Source organism: Rhipicephalus microplus, chromosome X (assembly GCF_043290135.1).
Source record: "Rhipicephalus microplus isolate Deutch F79 chromosome X, USDA_Rmic, whole genome shotgun sequence".
Taxonomy (NCBI): domain Eukaryota; kingdom Metazoa; phylum Arthropoda; class Arachnida; order Ixodida; family Ixodidae; genus Rhipicephalus; species Rhipicephalus microplus.
The window spans coordinates 491,950,990-491,978,302 of NC_134710.1; the positions used below are offsets into that span (position 1 = coordinate 491,950,990).

General features: G+C 46.2%; 1 protein-coding gene across 2 annotated transcripts in view; it reads right to left on the reverse strand.

The window, feature by feature from the left end:
- LOC119160776 (nose resistant to fluoxetine protein 6) overlaps nt 1-27,313 on the reverse strand; it is a 185,454-nt gene that overhangs the window by 60,335 nt on the left and 97,806 nt on the right. The window contains exons 4-6 of one of the 2 annotated variants that reach the window (XM_037413006.2): nt 23,278-23,368; nt 19,354-19,454; nt 8,049-8,231 (exon numbers count right to left, since the gene is read on the reverse strand). In XM_037413006.2, the coding sequence (XP_037268903.1) occupies nt 8,049-8,231; nt 19,354-19,454; nt 23,278-23,368 (375 nt within the window). The remainder of the gene's footprint in view (nt 1-8,048; nt 8,232-19,353; nt 19,455-23,277; nt 23,369-27,313) is intronic. The other variant, XM_075880926.1, reaches the window with a different exon arrangement.

Below are 27,313 nucleotides of genomic sequence, written 5' to 3' on the forward strand. Positions count from 1 at the left end.
CACTTAGTTTTCCGTCGGGGAGCCTCGAGGGAAGGCGGGGGAAGGCGTTTGGCAGGGCTGTGGAGAACGATACTGGTGATGATGGGGAGATGAGGAGCGGGAGTAGCGGTGTTCAGTAGCGGGTTCCTGGGCAAAATGGTCGCGGCTGGTTTCAAGGTGATAGGCAGGACTTGGATGGAAGGGACAAGAGTAAGCTTGAATAGGAGCACCCCAGCGATTTCTGCAATGGCGAGAAATGTGCCCGATTCGGTGACACGAGAAGCAGATCGGCTTGTCATCGTGTGTTCACCATGCGGACGGTTTACGGAACATTGAGGGAGAGCTGGTTGGCAAGGGACGTGCAGGCGTGTATTGAGACTGGAAGTCGGTGCGTGGAGGCGGTGAAATAGAGTGAATTCTCAAGCTGGCGATTTTCTGCTGGACGACTGCTTGAATGAGGGGCAACGTAATTGGAGGAGAGGGGTCAGGGGACGTTGGTCCCACCTTAGCTGGAGCAGCCGCTTCAAGTTCCCGCCTGACGAGTCGTGTCAAGTTGTCACAGGTGTCTGGTGGTTGATATGTTTCGAGATACGAGGACGTCGCAGCGGTGTTCGGAAGGCACTGGAACTGATGGGAGATGTGCCTGCTTTTAGCTTGTTTGAAACCGGCGGCATATTCTTGAATAATCGCATCAACAGATGACACATTGTTGAATACCAACAGGTTGAACGCATCGTCGGCGATACCCTTTAGAGTATGCGCAACTTTGTCAGGCTCGGACATGTTTTCGTCAGCTTGGCGCCATAGTGAGAGGACAGCCTGAATATAACTGATGCAGGACTCCGTGAAAGATTGTGCGCGAGTCGACAACTCATTTTCCGCAGCTTCAGGACGACCAAAAGGGTTGCCATAAAAACTCACGGATCTTTTCCTCTAAGTTGTCCCCGCTTGTAATGTCATGCTCATGGTTGTCAAATCAAACACGAGGAGTTCCGTAGAGATAAAAGATGACGTTTGCGAGCATAAGGGTGGGATCCCACCTTTAAGTGGCGCTGACGCGTTCGCAGAGGCGTAGCCACTGGTTGACGTCGGAACCCTCACGGCACGAGAACACGCCGGTGTCTTTAAGGGCGGGAAGCGGCACGAAAGTTTTTGCGGGCGCTAGGTTGACAGGCCGGGCAGAAGGGCGGATGACCGGGGATGATGTAGCAGTCTTGAGTGGTCATGTTGAAAGCCGCGAGAGAGCGTCGGCTTTGAAGTCCCGTGGCAAGGATGGGGATCGCACAACTCCACTACATATGTTACGGCAAGTAGACCAAGTCGGAAGGGTAGTCACAGATGTATTTACAGCCGATTAAGCGAGCAGCACCAGCCACAGAGATTAGCTCGGGCCAGTCTATATGCTTTGTCTTCTTCATCTCCATGCACTGGCATGTAGCAATATGATGTGTAGCTGTAAAGAGGCCTTCAAATTCCTCGCGCTAACGCGGGTAAAAACATAGAAGCAATAAAATGATGACAGTGGCGTGAGATACGGGCAGTGAAAGTAGATGGCAAAATGTTGTGATAATAAAACCATTATGGAAATGTAGTCACTGCAGCCACGACCACGGCTATGGATCGCCTCGAAATATGGGGTTAAAGCGATGAACATTTTTTTAAGAACGTTAAAAGCGATTGCATTTTAAAAAGCCAATCCCTACCGATGATCGTCTCAGGGTGTAGTGGGAGCTACTGTCGGTAGGGCAGTAAAACGTGCTTTTTTCTTAAAGCATCCAACTCATTGTACTGGACGAGAATATGGAGAACCGTAAGTGGTTTGTACATCTCTCACACAATGATGGGGTGCCGGTGGACAGAAGATTTGAATGTGTGGAGTGTGTATGTCCTGTTCTTAGCCTTGTAAGTGTTACTTCTGTGTGTCGTGATTTTGATAGTGGTGGCCAATTACTTAGTTGGGGCTTAATAGCACAGAGTTTATTGTCTGTGTGTCTATCCCACATGCTCTGCCAACACCCCCTGAGCTTTCATTTTAGAAAAGGTTTCAAGTCAAGTGCAGGGATTGGTATTGATGCATTAGAGTAGTGTCGTTGGCGGAAGCAGCCAGCTTGTAGGCCAAAACGTTCCCTTGTATCTCATGGTGCCCTGGCACCCAGCAGACAACGACATACTGTTTTGATGTGACAGAGTGCACAGAAAGAGTAAAGTGACACCAGCATGGGGTTCTTGTGTTTTTTAGGAATTTTCAGAGTTTTAACCACACTTAGAGAGTCTGTGTATATTACCGCCTTTTGTATCTATCTGTTTGATGTGTTTTACAACCGTCAATATTGCGTAAGCTTCTCCTGTGAAAATGCTTGCATCATAATGAAGAACGCCGGCTTCGGAAAAGGATTGGACTACCGCTGCATATGACAGAGAAGTGTTGGTTTCTAAGGCATCGCTAAAGAACTCAGGGCATGTGTATTTATGTTGTGGTTCTAGGAATTATGTATGTATGTGTGCAAGTGGTGCGTGCTTTGTGACTTCAACAAAAGAGACATCACAGTCTATAAGCTGCCGCTGTCATGGTGGCAGATATGCTGCAGGAGACATCAAACTGTGTTAGAGAAGAGGCACACCTGTTTCTTCGGCCAGGTCCTTTACACGGAGCGAGTAAGGCTGCCTCAACGAAGGACGGTTCTCGAACAAGCCAAAACAAGACAAATTAATACTTGAGAAATTAGACGGGTGTTTCTTGTCTCCCTCACCTTTAGAAAGTACAAAAATACAGGTAGCATCTCTGTAGGTCAAGTGGCCATTCATTCGAATCCACGTACAGGCTCTCCACAGGGCTACTTCGAAAAGCACCCGTAGAGAGGCGAATGCCTAGATGGCGGACAGGGTCAAGAATCTTCAAGGATGATGGTGCTGCCGATTGTTCAAATATAGCACCGTAATTTAGGCATGTGCGTTCGAGGCTATAAATTCATCAGACATTTCTGGTCACTGCCCCACATAGTGCTTGACAACACTTTCAAAATATTCATTGTCTTTTATCACCTGTCTTTAAATACCTAATGTGTATATGAAGGTTAGTTTTGAGTCTACTATTCGTCCAAGAAATTTGTGCTTGCTCTTCACTGAAGAGGTTGATCATGCTAGTCAATGTCCGAGTCAAGATGGAGGCTCCTCTTTCGGCAGAACAAGACACAAGTGCTCTTTTGCGCGTTGAGCATAAAGCCATTGTCATCTGCCCCTTGAGATACCTTGTTCAACCCTAGTTGAACTTGACAATGGCACATTGAGATGTTGCACTATTTGAAACCAATCTGTACATCATCAACATATATGTCGTAAAAATATTAGGTGTGAGAGACAGGTGCAAGGAATAAATTTTAACTAAGAAAAGTGTGCAGCTCAATACAGCTCTTTGTGGCACTCTTGTTTCTTGGACAAATATTCAAGATAAGACAGTGCCAACTTACAGTGCCAAGGTAGCTTTCAATGATTGCCAGCATTCTACCCCACACACCCAAATGTGACAGGTCGAGCAATATGCCAAAGCGCCATGTAGTGTCGTCTGCTTTTTCCATATCGAAGAACATAGAAAGAAAAAAATTTTTATGAACAAAAGCGTCCCAAATTCGTGGCTCAATAAAGACAAGGTGGTCAGTGGTGGACCAAGCCTCTCGAAAACCACACTTGTATGGGTCAAGTAGATTATTAGTTTCTAGGAAGTGCATCAGGCGCCTGTTAATCATTTTCTCAAAGACCTTGCAAAGACAGCTGGTTAACGCTATTCGCCTGTAGCTGGAAACTGAGGCTGGGTCCTTGCCTTGGTGTAGAATTGCGATAACGATAGCTTCTTCCAGGCTGAGGGTAGCTCACCGGAAAACCATATCGCAATATACAGGGAGAGGAGAGCTTTCTAGAATTGGGATAACGATAGCTTCCTTCCAGGCTGAGGGTATCTCGCCGGAAAACCATATCTCATTATACAGGGAGAGGAGAGCTTTCTGGATTTCGGTGGGCAGGTGTTTTAACATTTCATATGCCACACGGTCCGGGCCTGGAGTAGATTTATTGCAGCAGGTAAGTAAGGCTTGTAGTTCAGCCAAACAGAAAGGTTCTCTGTATACCTCATGTGTTGTGGGTATGTACAGTAATCTCTGTGTTTCTATTCTGGTTTTGTGTTGTCGGAAGGTTTCACTACAGTGTAATGAGCTGGAGACCATGTGCATTAAAGTCCCCAAGGACAAGGTAGGGTTCTGGAAGTTCGTCAATGAGAGACGGGAATTCATGCTTTTCAAGACGGTGTTGTGGAGGTATTCATAGACAGGAGATGGTGACGAGCTTATTTAAAAGAACTTCTTGAACAGCAACCGCCTCAAGGGATGTTTGTAGTGGTAGGTGTGCCCATGCAATCCCTTGATTGACTATAATGGCAACAACACCGGTTGTCACAGTGGCATTATTCCGGTTCTTTCGAAATATAACGTAATTGCAAAGAAAGTTAATATGTTTGGGTCATAAGTGTGTTTCTTGCACACATAACACCTTTAGTGTATGTTCCTGTAAGAGCTCCTGGATATCGTCAAGGTTTCTCAGCAGTCCTCTGACGTTCCACTGTAGTATTTGTGTCATTTTAGTGTTGTGTGCTGGTGTGTGTACAAAAGCGTTGCCTTAGGTTACAGGGCCTTTTGGGGGCCCTGTAATTTTGGTATTTTCTTTCTAGGCACGTTCCAAAGACTTATTTCCGCCTATTCTTCGGCATCTGAGGCGCCAGAAAAGTAGTATTTGTATCCATCACCTCTTGTGAGGTGGTGGTGGTGCCTGCTCGGCAGGCACGTTCACCGAACTTTCGGACCTAAGTGTGCTTGCGGTGGTCCGAAGTCCGGCAGACTGGGGAGTCGGCTGGCCGTTTGTTAGGTGGTGCAGCCGTACTGGCTGCTGTAGCTGGAGGCGCTTGTAGCGCGCCCGCAGTCTCTCTCTGTGTGACTTTTTCGGGCACGGAAAGATGCGACGCGGCACCCCGGTGCACCATATCGGTGAAGGAGGGACTGGACTGATGAATGGAGAGCTGTTTACGTGATTCTTGAAAGGAAAAATTGAACTTAACTTTAATCTCAAGGATTTTTTTTTCTCTCGTACAGATTGGGCATGATCTCAAGTAGGCAGCATGGTTCCTTTCACAGTTCGCACAGAATAATGTTGTTGACGCAAACGTATCTGATGCGTGCTCGTTGGATGCTCAATTTGCGCAAGTAATGCGCCCTCTGCAACTTTGTGACCCATGTCCAAAGCGCTGGCACTTGAAACGTCTGCGAGAGTTTGGCACATAGGGCCTGACACGGAGCTTGCAGTAGCCAGTTTTAATTGAATCAAGTAAGTATCTGGTAACAAAGGTGATGAATATGTGTTTAGAGCGTGTTTCCTTTTTGTCCCGTCGTATAATTATTCGTTGGACATTGACTACATTCTGGTCTTGCCAGCCTTCCAATAATTCACTTTCGGACAGTCCAAGCAGGTCGTCATTAGAGACCACACCGCGCACTGTATTCATTGATTTTTTGGGTCCACCGAGACTGGGACATCCCCAAACGCTACCAGTTTTAGTAAGTTGTCGTATTGGAGCTTGTCGCGAACCACCGAAAGGATGTCGCTGCTTCCCAACTTTGTTACACGATAACCTGGGCTGATTGCTTCGATGAGTGTTTTCGAGACATGAAAAGGCGAGATTGCTCGGACTGTTTCGTTCTCTTTCTGGCTATGCACGACAGCAAACTTGCGGAAGGACTGCTTCGGTTTGGAAAAAATACGGTTATTCGGTGTGCCACCTTTTTGAGCGGCGATCAGGGAGAGGAGGGAAAAAGTTGTCCATACAGATTGTGTACAGTTTTGCAGCGATGGTGGCCACCCACCACCGAGCCCAACAAGGCGCGCTACAAGGTTTAATAGTAAACACTTGGAGACACCAGCCATGCATCGCCGCTCAACCGAATATAAGTACCCAAGGTTAGGTAACTACACAGGGTTAACCCTCTCCGCCAGAAAATTTAGAAGTAGAGATGATGAAACGGAAGCGAGAAGATGACAGGACAGATAAAAAGTGTGAGATAAAGATGAAAATTAGGGGAGAGAGATAGGAAAAGGCGACTGCCGATTTCCCCTGGGTGGGTAAACCAAGAGGTGCCGTCTACGTGAAGCCGAGCCCAAAGGGGTGTGTTGTCTCTGCCGGGGGGTCTTAAAAGTCTGATCACCCAGCGTCAGCTCAACCCCCAGGATCCCTTTTTCCCCGTGCACGGCAAAGCCACGCACGGCTGAGCGTGAGAGGGAGTCGAAACCCCCCGTTAGCTCGGGTCCATGGTCTCGCTACACACCAAACGCCTGCTTGCGCAGACACCCATGCGGGGGCGGGGATCGTATATCAATCAAAAAAAATGAGTACATAATCCATACGTCTCTGAAAATAGCGCAGTTTGATGTTCCACGAGGTAGACTACAACTGCATTATTGATGCTTCAGTGATTAAAACAGTAGTTCTAGACTTAGATAACTATTAAATTGACGTAGTGAAATGTAATATTAAAAGTACAGTATGCTAGTCCCCTGTACTAGGAAAAATGTGCAGTACGTTTTTTTTTTTTTCGAGTAATGCTCACGGCTTTTTTTAAAATCGTGCAGCAAGTTAACTGGGACACTGTTTATAAGGTGTCCCAATTATGACGCAGCACAATTTTAGAAAAGACGAACGCCATCACATGGACCAAACCTAGTGCATATTTCTCCAAGTATGCTGTAGTATTGACATTCTTCATTTTCTTGATCGCAAATAATTAGTCATAATTTTAACGTTAACTCTGAAAGTACAACCATAATTATCAAAAATCAGTTACGGAGATGTGCGCATGTTGAAACATCTGTCTGTGTTATTTTTAACAGCGTACTAACTACGTGATCCTTCTTTTCTGTTAATCAAGAGAGCCCGTGAAATATGAAAAACAACACGTGACTGCACTGCCACCCGCAAAAGAAAGCAGCACTTTGAAATAAGCTTACTAAAGCAACCACTTTAGCTCTTTTCCGTTGCCAAAGACAGCGTTGCGTAGACTGCCAGCAACAGTCGGGTGCCAGCAACATGCAGTGCGGGAACTGGCAGATAACGTTATCTGCATTTTTTTTCTTTATATTTTTCTTTTATTTATGCTGGCCACCTCAAAGTGAGTTTGAGGGCGCTGCTTACAGATGTGTGCCGCAGTCTAGTTACACTTTATTTTTTATATTCCGTGGGGTTTTTCGATCGCCTTGAAAAAAAGAACAGACAGACGACGTTTCAACATACGTACATCTTCATTGTTCTCATTTAGAAAAATAGCTGAGTAATTTTGAGTTGCAAAGTAATTATGAATATTAAACAAAATTCATTATTGAAAAAGCATTAGTAGATTTTACTGCACTATTCTGAGAACAATGTACACTAGGTTTTGTTCGCATAACGCCGTTCCTCTTTTTTTTTATTCTTGCAGCGTCATAACTGGAACAACCCGTATAAAGACTGTACCGTCATAGTTGGCACGTGCACAAATATGCATTACGTGCCAACAACGACGGTACGGTAATAGCGTGCTTGCCACATGGTAAACTAACATGTCAAAAAGATCCTGCTGGAGCGTGCAGCTACAAGAACAGCGTTAACGAAGGCCAATTGGCTAAGGTCCTTGGCTGCTGACCCGCAGGTCGCGGGTTCAAATCCCGGCTGCAGCGGCTGCATTTCCAATGGAGGCGGAAATGTCGTAGACCCGTGTGCTCAGATTTGGGTGCACGTTAAAGAACCCCATGTGGTCAAAATTTCCGGAGTCCTCCACTACGGCGTCTCTCATAATCATATGGTGGATTTGGGACGTTAAACCTCACAACTCAATGAATCAATCAATCAACGAAGGCCAATTCAAGTCAATTATGAAACAACGCTTGCCGCATCGTCCCGATGCCATGACAGCCTATTTTGAATCCCATTGAAAGGACGGACATGTTTCTTTAGGAAGCAGCTGTATAGTACGCTTAAAATAACTTAGAGGCTGTAGTACGGTATGTCGTCTGCTCGGCGAAGGCGTAGGTGTGTCCGACGACGATCCAGAAGACATTGAACGTGCGGATGCCGTGAACAGCCTGCAGGTTTCTGTTGTGGTGGTCATCAGGTGTCTTCACTGTGAGCAGCTTCTGGGTGGCCCTCAGGATGGACATGTCCACCAACGATTGGACCATGGGCTCTGGGACAATGTGAATGAAAACACTTTATCACGGAGTTCGCATGCAAGTGTTCTCACTTGCGCACCTGCAAGATAATAATTTGCGCAAATACTTTTTGTGCAGGCTAGCCAACAGTACCTGTAGGGATTGAGATATGCTATAGAAAATTTTTCTTAAATATAATGCTGCGGCTAGCAACTCTGTTCGAAATCGTTAAAAGGTATATGAAATAATAAATGCTGTGTAACCATAATTATAATGTACTGTGACCCGAAGTGCTCCCAAGTATGTTGCTCATTCAGTGTTAATTCTTCTCTACTTTGGTTTTGCCAACTTTCAGTACAAGTTTCCGTAAGAAAACGCTAAAAAGCACGAAAAAATACAGGCAAGAGCTATGACTTGGGGTTTATTGAAAGACATACACACTTCCAAAGGGCAAACCAGTAAATGGAAAACACTTCATTTGAACTGGGCAGTGAGATGAGGCAAAAAATAGTTCTTGCATAATTAGTAGAGATTGTATATTTATCACTGCATTGTTGAATTATTATGGTCATCAAAAGCACTTCAAATGAGCCCACTGGCTGCCTCACAGTTTCTTGTACAGTGGCTATGTTACCACACGTACTTAGAAAGTGTTCATGTATGTCCAATATCTCCCGCACACGATAACATAGCATTTGTTGTCATGGTCTCCGCTGCAGCGGTGATCATGAGTCGTCATGAGTCGGCGTATCTAACCTGAAGTGCTAACTGCGATGGCCCACATGAGTCGAGGTCGAAAGATTGCCCTAAAATAATGACTTAAACGACCGTGCTATGGAAGAAGTTACGAGATCACTCTATGCACAGAGAAGCGGCTTCTGATGTGCACCGTGGCCAGAGGCGCTCTCGTACCCGCAGGAAGAGATCAGCATCGACAAGTGTACAAAAGCCTGTATTGCCTGATGAGTTAGTCAGAGATCCTCCTATATCTGAAGCTGTATCTCAACCTCAAGTCAAACCTTCTTTGAAAAACGTCATGGACAATACGTAATGGTATTCTCTGCTGCCCCGGAGTGCTGAAGTGCAAGGGCCAGAAATACGGCATGAACATGAGACTTCGTCATCGAATGTGCAAATCAAAGCTATGCTTACGCAGTTAGTGCGTGCCTTGCGAATGCTGCTTATTGTCGTTCTGTTACATTTCAATGCAACGCTCGAGGGCTATGAGGTCACCTCGGATATTTTAAACAGAGAATGTTGGAATATCCATTCCCTGTTGCTGTGGCTGTGATATGTGAGCCAAATATGACTTAACCATTCAGACTGTCTGAATATGAACAATTAACTTCCAATTCACAATTTACTTGCGCTGAGAATCGTGTGGGGTTTTGGGACGATAACAAAAGCTTGGGAAATGGAACGTGGCATTGCCCCCCTCTGAAAAAAGGCATCGTCCCGATGCTTTAACTAAAGATGAAAGTACAATAATAATGCAAGAAAGCACAATGAATAAATTACGATACAGCAATAATACAAAAAAAACACTGTTTCAGTTTGTTAACGCGCATGAAACGGCTTAAGGCGCGCGACATGGACGACTTCAGGTCGCGATCGGCGTCGTTGAGAGTTCGTGATGCCGTCGGGGACAACCTCGTAATCAAGTGGGCCGAGACGTCTAACCACCCTGTAAGGTCCGAAGTACCGTCGCAGAAGCTTTTCACTTAGTCCACGTCGGCGTATCGGCGTCCACACCCAAACACGTTCACCGGGCTGGTATTCCACGAAGCGTCGTCGAAGGTTGTAACGGTGGCTGTCGGTCGTCTGTTGATTTTTGATACGGAGACGGGCAAGTTGTCGGGCTTCTTCGGCGCGTTGAAGGTACTCGCTGACATCGAGGTTTTCTTCGTCGGTGACGTTGGGTAACATGGCATCGAGCGTCGTTGCCGGACTCCTTCCGTAGACCAATTTGTATGGAGATATCTGCGTCGTCTCCTGCACCGCCGTGTTGTATGCGAAGGTCACATACGGAAGAATGGCGTCCCACGTCTTGTGTTCGACATCGACGTACATTGACAGCATGTCGGCGATCGTCTTGTTAAGCCGCTCGGTGAGGCCGTTGGTCTGTGGGTGGTACGCTATCGTCCGGCGGTGGTTTGTTTTGCTGTATGCCAAGATCGCTTGAGTTAAGTCGGCAGTGAATGCCGTTCCTCTGTCGGTGATAAGGACCTCCGGGGCGCCGTGACGTAGGACGATATTTTCGACGAAGAACTTAGCTACCTCGGATGCACTGCCTTTTGGCAGGGCTTTTGTCTCGGCGTAGCGGGTGAGGTAATCGGTAGCTACCACGATCCACTTGTTTCCGAAAGCCGACGTCGGGAACGGCCCCAGTAGGTCCATACCAATCTGCTGGAAAGGTCGGCAAGGTGGATCAATTGGCTGCAGAAGTCCCGCTGTCTTTGTCGGCGGTGTCTTGCGTCGCTGACAGTCCCGGCATGTTCTCACATAACGAGTGACGTCGGTGGTAAGACGTGGCCAGTAGTACCTTTCTTGTATCCTCGCGAGCGTGCGAGAAACACCGAGGTGCCCTGCCGTCGGATCGTCGTGCAGGGCCTGCAGGATTTCTGGTCGCAGAGCTGAAGACACCACAAGGAGGTACTTAGCTTGAAGCGGTGAAAAGTTTTTCTTTTGTAGAAGACCGTTTTGTAGAAAGAACGACGCAAGTGCGCGCTTGAATACCTTCGGGACTTCGGCGGTCCGGCCTTCGGGGTATTCTATTAGGGCCTTAAGTTCCGGGTCGGCCCTCTGTCGTTCAGCGAAGTCGTCGGTAGTTATCATTCCTAAGAAGTAGTCGTCATCCGGGTCGTCGGGTAGCGGTTGGTCTACAGGCGCACGAGAGAGACAGTCGCCGTCGGAGTGTTTTTTGCCGGACTTGTAAATGACAGTAATGTCATATTCTTGAAGTCTCAGGCTCCATCGTGCGAGGCGACCTGAAGGGTCCTTCAAGGTGGCTAGCCAACACAATGCGTGGTGATCACTCACAACTTTGAAGGGCCTGCCGTAGAGGTAGGGGCGAAATTTTGACGTAGCCCAGATGATGGCGAGGCACTCCTTTTCTGTTGTGGAATAATTTGCTTCTGCTTTGAATAGCGATCGGCTGGCGTAACTAATAACTCTTTCAAGTCCGTCAGCCCTCTGCACAAGAACGGCGCCAAGACCTACGCTGCTTGGGTCAGTATGTATTTCTGTCTCGGCGAATTCGTCGAAATGGGCAAGTAACGGAGGCGTCTGGAGGCGATGTTTAAGCTCCTGAAAAGCGTGTTCCTGCGGCGTTTCCCACTTAAACTCCACGTCGGCCTTGGTAAGGTTAGTGAGAGGATCGGCGATGCGGGCGAAGTTTTTAGCGAACCGCCTATAATAGGCACACAGGCCCACAAATCGGCGCACGGCTTTCTTGTCAGTGGGCGGCGGGAAGTCGGCGATGGTGGCTGTTTTCCGTGGATCGGGACGAACTCATGACTTGCTGATAACGTGCCCCAAAAACAAGAGCTCCTCATACGCGAATCTGCACTTTTCTGGCTTCAGTGTGAGTCCGGAAGTCTTGATGGCTTGAAGTACAGCTTCAAGGCGCCGACGATGCTCGTGGAAACTCAAGGAAAACACGACGACGTCGTCCAAGTACACAAGGCAAGTCTGCCACTTCAATCCTGCCAGTACTGTATCCATAACGCGTTGAAAAGTTGCAGGCGCTGAGCAAAGGCCGAAGGGCATCACCTTAAACTCGAAAAGGCCGTCTGGTGTTATAAACGCCGTCTTCTCTCGGTCTCTTTCGTCGACTTCGATTTGCCAATAGCCAGTCTTGAGGTCCATTGATGAAAAGTACTTGGCGTTATGAAGTCGATCAAGTGCGTCGTCTATTCGTGGGAGAGGATACACCTCCTTTCTTGTGATTATGTTCAGGCGGCGATAATCGACGCAGAAACGTAGGGTCCCATCCTTTTTCTTCACTAACACCACGGGGGATGCCCATGGACTCTTGGACGGCTGGATAATGTCATCCCGCAGCATTTCATCAACTTGTCTCTTCATGGCCTCACGTTCTCGCGTCGAAACCCTGTACGGACTCTGACGGAGGGGTCTGGCATTTTCTTCGGTTATGATGCGATGTTTCGTGATTGGGGTCTGCCGAATTTTCGATGACGACGAAAAGCAATCTTCGTATTGCAGGAGCAGGGCCTTGAGCTGTTCTTGCTTATCGTTCGGAAGTCTGGGATTGACGTCGAAAGCTATGGGAGGGGCTTGGTTCCTCTGAGCAGGTTCCGCAGAATCGGCGAGGGCGAAAGCACTGGTGGCTTCGACAATTTCTTCGATGTATGCGACCGTTGTTCCTTTGTTCACATGTTTGTACTCATTGCTGAAATTCGTGAGCATAACCGTTGCTTTGCCTCCCCGCAGCTCTGCAATTCCTCTTGCGACGCAAATATTTCGGGTGACCAACAGATGCTGACTGCCTTCAACGACACCTTCCAAGTCAGGTGATTTAGGAGCGCCGACTGAAATAATAACGCTTGAGCGAGGCGGAATGGTGACTTGTTCTTCCAGCACATTCAAGGCATGGTGTCCTGACGGCGTGCGCGGCGGTAGTGCTGCTTCTGTGGATAACGTTATCGACTTTGTTTCTAGGTTGATGACAGCACCATGGAGGCATAAGAAGTCCATGCCAAGGATGACATCTCTCGAGCAACGCTGTAGGACTACGAAGTCTGTAGGTAAATACGGCCGTTAATGGTGACTCTCGCTGTGCAGACTCCTGCAGGCGTTACGAGATGACCTCCGGCTGTGCGGATTTCAGGGCCTTTCCAAGCTGTCCTAACTTTCTTTAACTTCGAGGCGAACGACCCACTGATGACAGAATAGTCGGCTCCAGTATTGACGAGAGCGGTCACACTGTGGCCGTCGATAAGAACGTCGAGGTCGCTAGTTCGCCGTCTCACATTACAGTGAGGGCGTGGCGTCGGGTCATGGCTGCGTCGGCTTGTTCCACTGCTTCCCTGTTGCGTCGTCAGGCCACCTTCGGTAAATGAGCTTTCGCCGTCAGGGCTTTGCCTGTTTGGCGTTGTGTTCAGAAAGCTCCGTCGCGGCGTCGTCGTCGTCGGAGGATCTTCGGTAGTTCTTCGCACAGCAACCGCACCTCCACTGGTTGCTGCCCTTAGTTTCCCGGATACGGGCTAGGAGACCGGCCCCACGTTGGGCCAGAGTACTGCCGGTGGTGCGGTGACGTGCGGCGGCTGGGTGACGGCGAACGCGAAGGGCTTCGTGGTGTCCACCGAGTTCCTGTCAGGTAGTCGGCGATGTCACGTGGTCGTTCTCCTGGCTGTGGACGCGGTGCATTGACGGCGAAGCCACGCAGTCCCATCTGTCGGTATTGGCAACGGCGGTATGTGTGCCCGGCCTCGCCGCAGTAATAGCAGAGCGGGCGGTTGTCAGGTGCACGCCAAACGTCCGTTTTTCTCGGTGCACTGCGCTGGCCCGCTGGGGAACGGTAGGACGTCGGTGGGGGTGCTGGCGGCGGTGGCGTCTGGCGACGGAAGTGCGACGGGGCGGCGTTTTGGCGTGTACGGGGAGGAGCGTTGTGGCGCACTGCAGCGGCGTAGCTCATAGTTTCTGGCTCGGGTGGCGGTGTTTCGGGAATTCGAAGCGATTGCCGGACTTCTTCTCGCACAATGTCGGCGATCGAATCCACTTGAGGCTGCGCCGAAGGCAACAGTTTGCGCAGCTCTTCCCGCACGATCGCTCGGATCGTTTCACGCAGGTCGTCAGAGTCACTGGCTTGAGCAGCAGCGCATTCTGGAGTCAGGCGACGATTATACTGTCTGGTGCGCATGTCCAGCGTTTTTTCGATGGTGGTCGCCTCAGATACAAATTCTTGGACGGTGTTCGGTGGATTCCTCATTAGTCCCGCGAAGAGCTCCTGTTTGACCCCTCGCATGAGGAAACGAACTTTCTTTTCCTCCGGCATGTCTGGGTCAGCGTGACAGAATAGGCGGGTCATCTCCTCTGTGAAAATTCCAACCTTTTCATTTGGTTGCTGAACCCGGGTCTCGAGTAGAGCAGCGGCCCTCTCTTTGCGAGCGACGCTCGCGAACGTTTGCAGAAATGCTCCCCAGAAGACATCCCACGTTCGGAGCGTGGACTCCCGATTCTCTAGCCAGGTCCTTGCGGTGTCTTCCAGGTAGAAGTACACACGACGGAGCTTTTCTTCGTTGTCCCAGTGGTTGAGGGCGGCCACACGGTCGTATGTTTCTAGCCAGGTTTCCGGGTCTTCAAACGATGAGCCATGGAACGTTGGCGGTTCCCTGGGTTGATGAATGACGATCGCGGGCTGGGACGCTCCGGTTGTCATTGTCGCTGCAGTCGAGGTCATGGTCTTGGTCATCCGCGCCTTGCCTTGTAGAAGGCCGTACTCCGGTGGGAGGCCTTGCTGTCGGCGGCTCGTTCGCTGCTCTTGGTTGGCGTCGGTATCTTCTTCGCGACGGGGGCTGGGTTCACGGCTTGACGGGGGGGTCCGGTACATGAACGAAGCAGCACCTCCACCAAATGGCACGGGGTCGTGACGCAGCCGAAGACAGGAAACTTCGTGTTGGGATTTAACTGTTTATTTGGGCGAACCTGTGCCCGGTAAAGGGAAAGTCTAATTACAGCAGCAGTCTTGCGCAGATAGCAGTCTCGGACTGATAGCGGCGAACGCAGCGTCGGCCTTCGATCAACTACTGACAAGCGGCGAAGCGCGTCGGCATTTATACTCTTGTTGTCGAATGTTCTAACGTTATCGCTGGCGGTGGCGTAGCTTCCAGAACAATCTGTACCGTTCGCACAGTGGGCGTGATCTTATCGAAATGATCTACTACAGTCCGGAACCTTCTAGAAAACTGCAGGCGCGGTTTGCGCTGAGAATCGTGTGGTGTTTTGGGACGATAACAAAAGCTTGGGAAATGAAACGTGGCAATATGTAGACACCCTAGCAAATTTTACTATTTGTGCATCGTGACTTCATGTATTCCCATAACCAAATACCTATGTATAGCAGCAATAAGTACATTTCAATCACGTTGAAGATAAAAAGGCGTACGATATCGATCATTGGTGGTTACATTTCACTGAGCGGGAGATCTGATGCTGGACACCTGAAATTTGTTATCTAATTGAGTCAAGGACCTCACGTCATCGTAGGTGACTTCAATGTACATCACCGTACTTGGGGAAGCAGCGTTATAAATTCTCGGGGAAGACAACTTCTTGAATTCACAAGCAACAATGGCCTTCATATTCTTAACGACGGATCACCGACAAATCTCCGTGGCTTAACGTACAGCAGCTGTCTTGCCTTAGCTATTGCTTCTGGGTGCCTTTGAACATCCGCTGCCTGGTGTACAGACGTTGAAACATATGGTAGTGATCACCCTCCTACTTACGTACAACTTCTATGGTATGCCGCCGTTACAAGCATTCTAAGACAATATACAGACTGGGAGGCTTTTTAAGAAGAGCTAGAAACATCTTGTAGCTCAATAGTATCTCTGACAGAAATTGAAGAAAGAATTTCCACGACAGTACAGATCACTACACGTATTGTGACAACATCTGATTCCAGGAAGCCGGTTGATGGGATATACGAAGAACTGCGGGCAGTTCGTCATCGAGCAGAACGCAAACACAGGCGCACAAAATTGATTACAGACCTGAAGACCTCTGGTAACGTGCAAAAGAAAATTCAGAGGTACCTAAAAAGCTTGTCCACCGAATTTCGAAGTGAATTTGCACCACCCTGGACCCACGAGAACCACTGTCTAAGATATGACACGTCGTACGAGCTCTACCATCTTCACCTCAGCAACTATGTCCTTTTCGTGCATTGGCCATCATAAGGACATGCAGCGAGAAACAGATCGCGGAAGAATTCTGCAAGCACCTCTCTGGCTCTGCAACAACGGATGGCTTAGTGCTTTGGTGCACACGCTCTACGGCAGACGTCTGTCTGGACCATCCTTTCACGCTGCAAGAACTTGCGCGGCTATGTCCACTTTGCAACGTTCCAGTGCACCTGGGCCTGGTGGAATCACCTATGCTACCCTTCGTCACCTTGGCCCTCTGGCAGCTTAAGAACTGCTGTCTTTGTAGAACATTTCTTGGGAATCAGGAACTGTGCCGGTAGACTGGAAAACTAGCAAGATCGTGGCATTGCTGAAAGCAGGCAAGTCTCCCCGTATTATGTTATGCTACAGTCCTGTGGCGTTAGCAAGTTCTGTAGGAAAACTCACAGAACAAATGGTTGCGATGCACTTGGAATGGTTCTTACAGTAAAAAAGAGCATATCAAGACGCCATGACTGAATTTCGGAAGGCGAGGCCATCAATGGACAGTGTGATTGATTTGGTAACAACAACTGAACATCAGAAATCGCGTCACCGATTAACGGCCGAAGTATTTCTTGATATCAAAGGTGCCTTCGATAATATTCTGCATGACGCCATTCCAAATGCTCTTTAAGACTACGGCGTTGGTGGCCGCTTGCATCAATAAATAGCTAGTTATCTTCAAGAATGAACGATATTCATGTCTACTGCCGACGGTGACACAAATAAGCATCCCGTTTATCGTAGAGTGCCTCAAGGTGGATTCCTGAGCCCAACAATATTTAATATCATACTTGTTGGCCTCGTTGGGAAGCTCGTTAGACTAAGAGGCGAAATTTCGGTATCTGTGTACACAGATGACAATTCCATGTGGACCAGGAGACTAACACATTCGCAAGTACAAAAGAAACTACAACGTAAGGTATCGACAACGTCTGCATACCTCAGTACCTGTGGACTGCAACTGTCACTGACGAAAAGTACAACCGTGCCATTCACGAGAATATCCATGGCTTGCTAGCGCATAGTGATTGATGGGAATAGAATACCTTTGGTAACTCATCACAAGTTCCTCGGACTTATTAGGGATCGTAATTTGTCTTGGTCGAAACACATCTCATCGCTAAGAAAAAACTAGACAGCTTTGCCGAGGTCATTCGCCATATGTCTGGAAAATTATGGAGGCCATCAAAATGATGTCAACTGCAGCCATACCAAGCACTTTTTGTTGGATACCTTCGTTACAGTGCTCCTGTTCTCTCCCGTGCTTGTACATCAGCAGTACGTACACTCGAGGGAACTCCGGCGCGTGGCCTAAGATTTGCCTAGGAGTACCTCGATATACTTCTACATGGGGCACTATTGCAGAACCACGTGCTTGTGCAGCTCGATCTTCAACACGAACCACTACGAGTACAGTTGAGGCTACTGACAAGGCATCGAGGCCATCCACTGCCGGATACCTTTAACACACGGCCCAATGCTGCATACTTAGAAGCTGTTATGTCGCACTGAGATCTGCTGCCTTCAAATTATGCACCGCATGTGATCTCCGACATACCGCTCTGGATAATGCCTAAGCCGATTGTGCGACTTTTGATTCCAGGGATAACAAAAAAGTAAAAAAATGTACCAACTGCTCGTCTTAAACATTTCGCCTTGTCGTATATTGCCTATATGTACGGATATACAGTGCACAATTTTGCAGATAGCTCTGTCACGCAGACCTCCTTAGCAGCAGCTTTCACTGTGCCTCAAACGGGAATCACTCAACGCTCCAAAAAAGTACACCGGAGATCATCTACTGCCGCTGAGCTGACTGGCGTCTGACAAGCTGCGTGCTACATTTTGCAGCAGAGTCCAGCGAAATGGACATTATTTTGTAAATCCAAGCTGGCATTTCAGCTAATTAGAAACTACATGAAACAAGACACTGCATACAGTCCTCTGGTGCGCGACATAGTGAATATGTTGAGTGATGCATTTCAATCCGGACATACCATTGCGTTGCAGGGGATTCCCAGTCAATGGGGCATAGGTGGGAATGAACAAGCTGATGCAGAATCGAAAATGGCACACACTAGCGGCGAAATGATATCAATTCACTCTTCCCTATATGAAATCAACGCCTTGCTGTCTAAAGGTATGAATACATCTCTGCAACGACTATGAAACGATTCGGATTACCGCCACGAGCATACTTATAGGCATGACAATATTTATAGCGCGAGAACAAAACGACGACACAGAGACAAGAAGGACACGAAGGACACGAGCGCTAACTTCCAACTGAGTTTATTGCGCAGAGCACAAAAACTATATAGAGGAGACAGTAACCATGTGACGAAAACGCTCATGTTTTTTGTGTCCTTCTTGTCTCTGTGTCGTCGTTTTGTTCTCGTGCTATGACTATCGTCATGCCATACCAACTAGCCCAAGCTGCCACACTTATAGGCTTGACTTTTTGTGCTTTTCGCCTTCTGTTCCGACTGAAGAGAGACCAGGAAATGCTACTACATAGACTGCGGCTGGTTTTTGCATACACGGGACGATACTTATGCAAGATGGGAATAAAGTAAAATACTAGCTGCAACTTGTCTAACACCCCAGAGACTAACACTCACATCCTGTGTGTGTGTCCTTTGTACGCAGTTGAAAGACAATCTTTTCAGCGCCTCACAGATCACCTAGACTGCAGACCCTTTTCAGAAGAGAAACTTTTGGTTGCTTGGGAACGTGTGGATTATGCCCAACGCAGCTAAAGGGCCTGCTCACATTTCCAAGCAAGACAGCTCTATATTTCCGTCTTTAGAGCATCGGGTAATGTAGAGACTGATGTGCGTGTCCTACACCAAACGAGACATTGTGTGCAGGGCCTCATCATGCTATATCATAATCACCTCTCATCATGCCCCCCTCTTTCTCTCCTTTTTCCTCGTACCCCCGTCAGGAGAAGCCGGCTAGAAACCCACTTTCTAGGCCAACCTCTCCTCCTTCTCATTAACCAAATACTTTTTCTTCTTCATGGTATTTAGGTATGTTCCTTTTTGTCTTTTATTTTTTAGTGAGTGCGGGAGGTTTTGTGGCCTGACTTCATTATTTATGTGGTGCGCTGAACATGTGGTATGAACTGCTGAAATTCATTTTTTGTTTCCTTCTTGTTTTCCGACGTTAGAGCAAAGTAGAATACGGTGCCTCTACAACCTCTCATGACATTTATTTAAACAAAAAGGAAGTATATACTTACTTTTCATATAGGCGTGGCACCTCCAGTTTTCAAATAGCCGATATCCGATGTCGGCCGTGGTGGCGAACAATATAATCACGAGGAAAAAGCCAATTATTGCTCTGTGAAAAAAAGAAAGCAGCACTGAAGCTGTGTAGACTGAGTGAACGCTTTCCGCAAATGAACGTTGACATCTCTCTTCAAGCAAATGCACATGATTGCTAAGTGTGGCAGGAATATGCGGTGGTAGTAGGTTTTCTTTTTGTTTTTTTTAAAGCAATTGCCTGCACAAGAGATCAGGACTTAGGGAGTGATTACGCAATGTACCTTCCTGTTTGACATTTATTTGGGATGCATCGTTGGTATTCAGCAAAGTAATTGACATAGGATTTTGTCAAGTCCTCTCAACAGTGGTTGTACGAATGAAAACGAGAAGACCGTTTTGATAACCCTGATTCTTATACTCTATTTTCTTGAACATGTCATATTTGACATTGGTTACTGACACAGACTGTACAAACACATTTCCATGAGCAACGAGTGATTTTGTTGCTTGCAGAACAGTGGGATACCTTGCTTTTAGTCGGATACCCTCATGAATACCTTAAAACGTAAGAAATAGCTTCGCAATAAGCAAAAACAAAATGAGTTGCAGCGGTGACGACCAATTGCGTAGCCAATTATGTATTTAACGAGAAAATGCATAGTTGATACGTTGCTTTGTAATACTGTTTCCAGTTTCCAGATCCAAAGCAAACCAAACTGTAGTCCCAGTGGCGGTACCTAATAGGCACGTCGTTGGTGATTAAGTGACCCTTATCAAGTGTAACCTGAGTTTCGCAACGTTTAACGCTAGAAATTTATCTAGTGAGGCACGTCTAGCAGTACTATTCGAGGAGCTAGAGGGTGTTAAATAAAATGGTATAGGGCTCAGTGATGTTAGGACATTTAAGGCCTATACAATGCTACAGAATGGGCACGTCCTGCGCTATCGTGGCTGGCCTGACAGAAGAGAACTGGGAGTGGGATTCCTTGTGCACAGAAAGATAGATGGCCACATAGAAGAATACTGTAGTATCAATGAAATCGTGGTAGGTCTTGTAATTAAACTCAATAAGAGATACAAGATGAACGTGGTACAGGCTTACGTGCCTACATGCAGCCATGATGACGCGTCAGTTGAAGGCTTCTATGAAGACGTGCAATCGGCAGTGGGTAAGGCAAAACACAGTATACAATACTGATGGGAGACTTCAATGCCAAGGTAGGACAGAAGCAGGCTGGAGATTAGGCAGTAGGAGATTACAGTGTAGGTACTACAAATGCCATAGAGGAGCTGTTAGTAGAATTCGCAGAACGCAATAATTTACGGATTTTGAATACCTTCTACCAACAATGAGCGAAAATAAGAACGAAATAGACTTTATACTCAGTGCACACCAAGGCCCCATGCACGATGTGGAAGTGCTTGGCAAGGTACGATGCAGTGGCCATAAAATGGTACCGTCTCAAATTCACCTATACTTGAAGGAGGAACGACAGAAACTGATACGCTAGAAACCAATCAATGAGCTAGCACAGTAAGGAAAACTACAGGAATTCAAAGTCGCGCTTGAGAACAGGCACTCGGCTCTTATCGAGAATACCAGCCTTAGCGTAGACGCAATGTATGATAATCTGACGAGTATAATTACGGAATGTGCAGCGGAAATTGGAAGTGCGGTAGTTAGACAGGACATTCGCAAGCTGTCTCAGGAAACAATTCAACCTCATTAGGAGGCGTAAAAACATAAAAGTATCAAGTACAACAGACAAAATAGAGTTGGCAGAACTTTCGAAGTTCATTAATAAGTGTAACGTATCCGATGTAAGAAGCTATAACATGGAGAGAATCGAACACGCTCTGAAGAACGGAGGTAGCGTCAAAGCAGTGAAGAGGAAACTTGGGATAGGCAAACATCAGATGTTTGCGCTACGGGACAAGGAGGGCAAAATAACTACGAATATGCATAGTATAGTTAAAATGGCGGAGGAAGTTTACAGAGATCTCTATAGTAGGTGAGACAACCACGCCCTTCAGTCAAAAAACCTCGGAGAGCATGCAAAGAGGTAAAGCTGCTGGTGAGGACCAGGTATCAGATCTGCTGAAAGATGAAGGGCAGATTGTGTTAGAAAAACTAGCCACCCTTTTTATAAGCTATCTCCTGACGGGAAGAGCACCAGGATCTTGGAAGAATGCTAACATCTTTTTATTACATAAGAAAGGAGATGAAAAGGACTTGTAGAATTACAGGTCCATCTGCTTGATGTCCGTGGTATACAAGCTATTTACAAAGGTCATCGCTAACAGAACTAAGGCAACATTAGAATTCTATCAACCTAAGGTACAAGCAAGATTTCAAACAGGCTACTCAACAAACAACTTCAATCACAATATCAATCGGGTAATAGAGAAATGACCAGAATAAAGTCAACTACTATACATAGCCTTTCTAGATTACGAGGAGGCGTTTGACTCAGTACAATTATAAAAAGACATGCAAACACTGATGGATCAGAACGTCGACGAAGCATAAATAAACATCCAGGAAGAAATCTAGAGGAGATTAACTGCTACCATAGTGCTTCATAAACATGCAACAAAATACCAAGCAAAAAGAGTGTAAGGCAGGGGGATAATACTCTCCTATGCTATTTACCACATGCTTAGAGGAGGTTTTCAGAAGCCCAGAATGGGAAGAGTTAGAAATAAGAGTAAATGCAGAGTACCTTAATATTCTGCGCTTCGCTGTTTACATTGCATTGTGGAGTAACTCAGGGGACGAATTGCAACTCATGATTACGATGTTAGACAAAGAGAGCAGAAAGGTAGGTCTTAAAATTATTCTACAGAAAATGAAAGTAATGTACAGCAACATCGGAAGGGAACAGCTCTTCGAGAAACGTATAGTGCACTGGAAGCTGTAAAAGACTATGTCTACTTGGGACAGGCAATAACTGCGGAGCCGAATCACGAGATTGGAGTAACTAAATAAATAAGAATGGCGTAGAGCACATTTGGCAAGCACTCTCAAATCATGACAGGTAGGTTGCCACTATCCCTCAAGATGAAGGTGTACAACAGCTGCATCTTGCTGGTACTTAGCTATAGAGCAGAAACCTCGATACTTTCAAAGATTGTTGAGCTTAAATTGAGGACGACGCAGTGAGCAATGGAAGAATATTGAAGTTGAAGTTGAAGTTCAATTCTGGCAGAAGCAAAAAAAAAGAAGAAAGGTACAATTTGCCTAGGGGACCGGTGAAAAAGCATAAAAGCCTGACAAAGCGACTGCCCCCTGCAAACACAAAACCCACCAAAATAACACAGTGCTTAGTGTAAAGTAAAGAGTCAATAAGAAATTAAGCATAAATAAGTTTCTACATGCAAAACATGTACAGGAAAACATAAATGAGCGAAAATTTGCACAGGCAATGAATTCAAATTAAGCATATGCGTGTCCGACAAATATGGTAGGTGTAACCTTAAGAGATAAGAAGAGAGCGGAGTGGATCAGGGAACAAACCCGGGTTAAGAATATCATAGTTGAAATCAAGAAGAAGAAATGGACATGGGCTGGGCACGTAGCACGTAGACAAGATAACCGCTGCTCATTAAGGGTAACAACCTGGATTCCCAGAGAATGCAAGTGGTTTAGGGGGAGACAGAAAGTTAGATGGGCAGATGAGATTAAGAAGTTCGTGGGTATAAAACGGCAGCAGCAAGCACAGGAGCAAGTTGACTGGCGGAACATGAGAGAAGCCTTTGTCCTCCAGTGGACGTAGTCAGGCTGCTGCTGACGATGATCAAGTGAATATAGCTTCAGCTTCCTACAGGGCATTTTCGTAAAGAATGCAATCAAAAACACTTGCAAAAATATCAAAAGACAGCAGAACGTATCCGCTTACATTGCAGCTACCTGGTCTTTGTTCATCTTGCGGTGGTCCTCCCGAACTTGGCAGTTCAGCACAGTTGCGTTTAGGTGAAGATACTTCTTAACTGCGCAAAATGGGCATATTTTTCAATCGAGAGTACAGGGGGAACTATCTATGGGTTTCTGAATGATCAGAATGACACAGTGCTGATATTTAAATTCATCGCGAGAGAAATGAAGGTCTGCAAGCACGGCAAGGCAAGATAAATGCCAGTTCTCTAAAACGTACTATTTGTTGAGCACATGGTAAGTTCTAATAGCCCTTCTTATAAACTAATCGCTAAAAGTGTAATAAACGCCTAAAAATTTCTCAGTGCGAGTCCATCATATAGGAAGTCGGAAAATATTAAAGGCATGTAAAACACTGCGGGTGTTATTTGTCGTTTGAAATGCGAAGCTTGGCTTAGCGAAATGCAGACACTTTGAGCGTTTCGATCTATCTAGCCCCGCCACGGTGGCCTAGTGGCTAAGATACTCGGCTTCTGACCCGCAGGTCGCGGGTTTTAATTCCGGCTTCGGTGGCTTCATTTCCGATAGAGGCGGAAATGTTGTAGGTCCGTGTGCTCAGATTTGGGTTCACGTTAAAGAACCCCAGGTGGTCAAAATTTCCGGAGCCCTCCACTACGGCGTCTCTCATAATCATATGGTGGTTTTGGGACGTTAAACCCCACTTATCAAATCAAAGCAATAGGCAACTGATTTCACTCGGCTACCTCTATTACTGCATTTTATGATTCTTGGCTGAAGATAGCTAGGACACCCGGTAAAATTGTGAACACCTGTCACTGAGGTTCATCACAAGGTAACGTCCCGCAATACCTGTACTAACGTATATCAAGCTGCGCGCGCAGGCAGCATGAGAGTGGCATGCAAATGATGCCGCACAAAATACGTACGCCAAGATTTCCATGTGAACACTCATTTTTGTGTTCGCTTATAGTTGCGTGATGCAATACCAATACAAAACTACTCAACGCAATAATTTAAAAAAATCCAAGACACACTTTGAAAGGATGAGGACTAGCCCTAATCCAGGTACTTTGTAAGTGTGCCGTGTATATATATTTTCTTGCGCTGAGCAGTTTATTATAATGCCAAGTAGCCCAATACCCTCTTTTTATGCAATACTTAATTGGGCATACGGCAAGTTGAAGAAACAGCCACGACCAAACGATCAGCGTAGCCTTGCCATACATGATACGCTTGTCAGATTTTCATGACACAGGCCTTTCCAAACATGGCATGCGTGTCCTTATTTTCATGCTATCACCTGTCATTCATATTCTTGATGCAAAAATCTCTCGCCTTATCACTTTACACATATACCCATTTAATTGAATGGCCTCGAGATCACATGTTATGTAATTCACGTCGTACGTGGCATGAATGTTAAACCTCTCTCAGTGAACCTTGAAACATAATTTTTGCAATTTCCACTTAAGGACGTGTCACTAATGTTCGACAGACCGTTTAGAATAATTAATGTGTGCGATTCAATGTCCCAAAATCACCATATGATTATGAAAGGCACCATAGTGGACTGACTCGCTCTGTGGATTTCATGTGGACCGGTTGTGCCCCCGCGATCTCTGACGAGAGCGCAGCTCTGGTCGACTGGGCTCGCCCTGCGCCATCTCCTGACACCGACAAGAGCTCTAGATGAGTGGTACCCGTGCTCGGACTCCTGCGACCGTGTCCATCTTTCCTATTTTCTCCTTACTTCCATAGTTTTCTGTCGTTCGCTGTCCCTGCACCTCGCTCTCTCCTTCCTGTCCCTATCTCTTTAGCTTTTAATCCTATCTTTTTAATCCTTCCTCACCCCATCTCTTGTGAAGGTGTCGCACTCTGATGCAGACAGTTACGGGGCTCACTTTTGCCTTCTTTTTTCTTTAGGAATCACTAATAAACAGGGCTCCGGAAATTTCGATCATCTGGGGTTCTTTAACGTGCTCCCAAGTCTGAGCACGCTGGCCTACAGCGTTTTCGCCTCCTTTGAAAACGGCACACTGTTTTCACGTCTTACGAATTTAGATATTTATATATACGAAGTCAACTAAAACACAGCAAAAGCACCAAGATCACGACATTGGCGTTTATGACATGATTATTCTTTTTATGACCAGTCATATATGTTCGTCATGTGAACGTGATATCCCACACCAATTTTGGAATACATCTCATCAATGAAGCGGCCTTGTGAGCTTGATATCGTAGACAGCTGGGGGATAGATAGATAGATAGATAGATAGATAGATAGATAGATAGATAGATAGATAGATAGATAGATAGATAGATAGATAGATAGATAGATAGATAGATAGATAGATAGATAGATAGATAGATAGATAGATAGATAGATAGATAGATAGATAGATAGATAGATAGATCAAAAATTGCAGAAGTTGGATAAGTGCTCCGCATTTAAAGCACATACACAGGCCCCCTATATTTTTTTAATGGGCCAACATGGTTCTGTGTAAAGTCGCCTTCTTTTTCTTACTATTTATTAATGATAACTCCTTTGTGTCTCTAGTAATGTTTATATATTTGCAGGCGATTGCGTTGTTTAGCGTACTATATTTAATGCAAATGACAAAAGTTTGCTGCAAACTGACCAAAACAACATTCAAAAGAGGTGTAATGACCAGCCAATGCTACTAAGCCCTTCTAAACACAAAGTTCTGTCATTAACCCGCTGGCGCAATCCACTTTACTTCCAGTTTGTTTAACTGTTGTTAACATTTAAATTAACACTTAATAATGTTTATTTATTTTTTTGCAAAACCACCTCTTATGTAATACACCAGTTTGAGGCCTTTAAGGATTATTGAATGAATCTGTCGGCTTGACACGTCTGTGTGGAAAGGCAAACTCTATTGAGAGAACAGGAGATAGTGGTGGCGGAATGAGGAGGGAGGCAGAGCACTGAGAGCAGGGCCCCTTCATCTGCCACTGGAATGCGGCACGCTTCCAGACAGTGGGTGACGGGATCAAAACATGGTGATCAAAACTATACGACGGGATCAAAACATGATGATAGGTATAGCGCGAGAACAGAACGACGACAAAGTGACAAGGAGGAGACGATGTTCCTTTGTTGTCGTTCTGTTCTCGCGCTATAACTATCATTATGTCATACCAACTAGCCCAAACTGCCGCACTTAATTCTAAGTGATCAAAACACTCGATGCCCAGGCATTCTCCGCAGGACAGCAGCCGAATACACCTAAAATTTGTCATTCATATGTTTGGTGCTGTCCTAATTCACAGTTCACAGTATGTTTGTACCACGACGCATCTACTAAACGCTGTGCAATCTTCCTTGCCCTGATAGAGTTTAACTGCGTTATTGGCGCCAACACGGCCCACATTACTGATGCCATCCATGGTGTCAAACTACGCATGGTTGGTACCATTGGCACCACGCTCGCCAGCTGAAGCAAAATTAAATCAAATGTGGAGAATTTGACCTTTAAAAGTGACCTGGCTCTAAGCTTGCTGCGCCTCCTCCGCTTTTCAGGTGGAAGTGCTACAAACGGCTACTCTAGGTGCAGCTAAAGGACTTTTGCTCTACCACGGGGTGACAGTGCTCCTACTCGTGTTCGACTACTAAAACACGTCCTCTCTGAAGAGAGCACTTTCAGCATCATTTTGCGTGTTCCTGTTTTCTCAATGAAATTTGCCATAACGTAATGATAGAGATAAAAAGAAATCAGCGCAAAATGTGAATAATAAAAAGAAGACGAGAATCATTGAACGGTAGTGAAAAATAAAGGGAATTATACAAAACTATACGCAAAGCTTCCTTAAGAATGCAATAGGAAAGAATCTGTACATTGCGAACAACTATCTTAATACAGTGCAAAGTTGAAAAAAAAACAATGACAGTGGACTGTGAAAAACATCAAGATCATGAATGTTTAAAATATATAAACCTTGTATTCTGTGAGCAGTGGATTGTCAAAAGAAAATGTCAGGTACAACAAATAGTCGATTCTCTATGGCTAGCA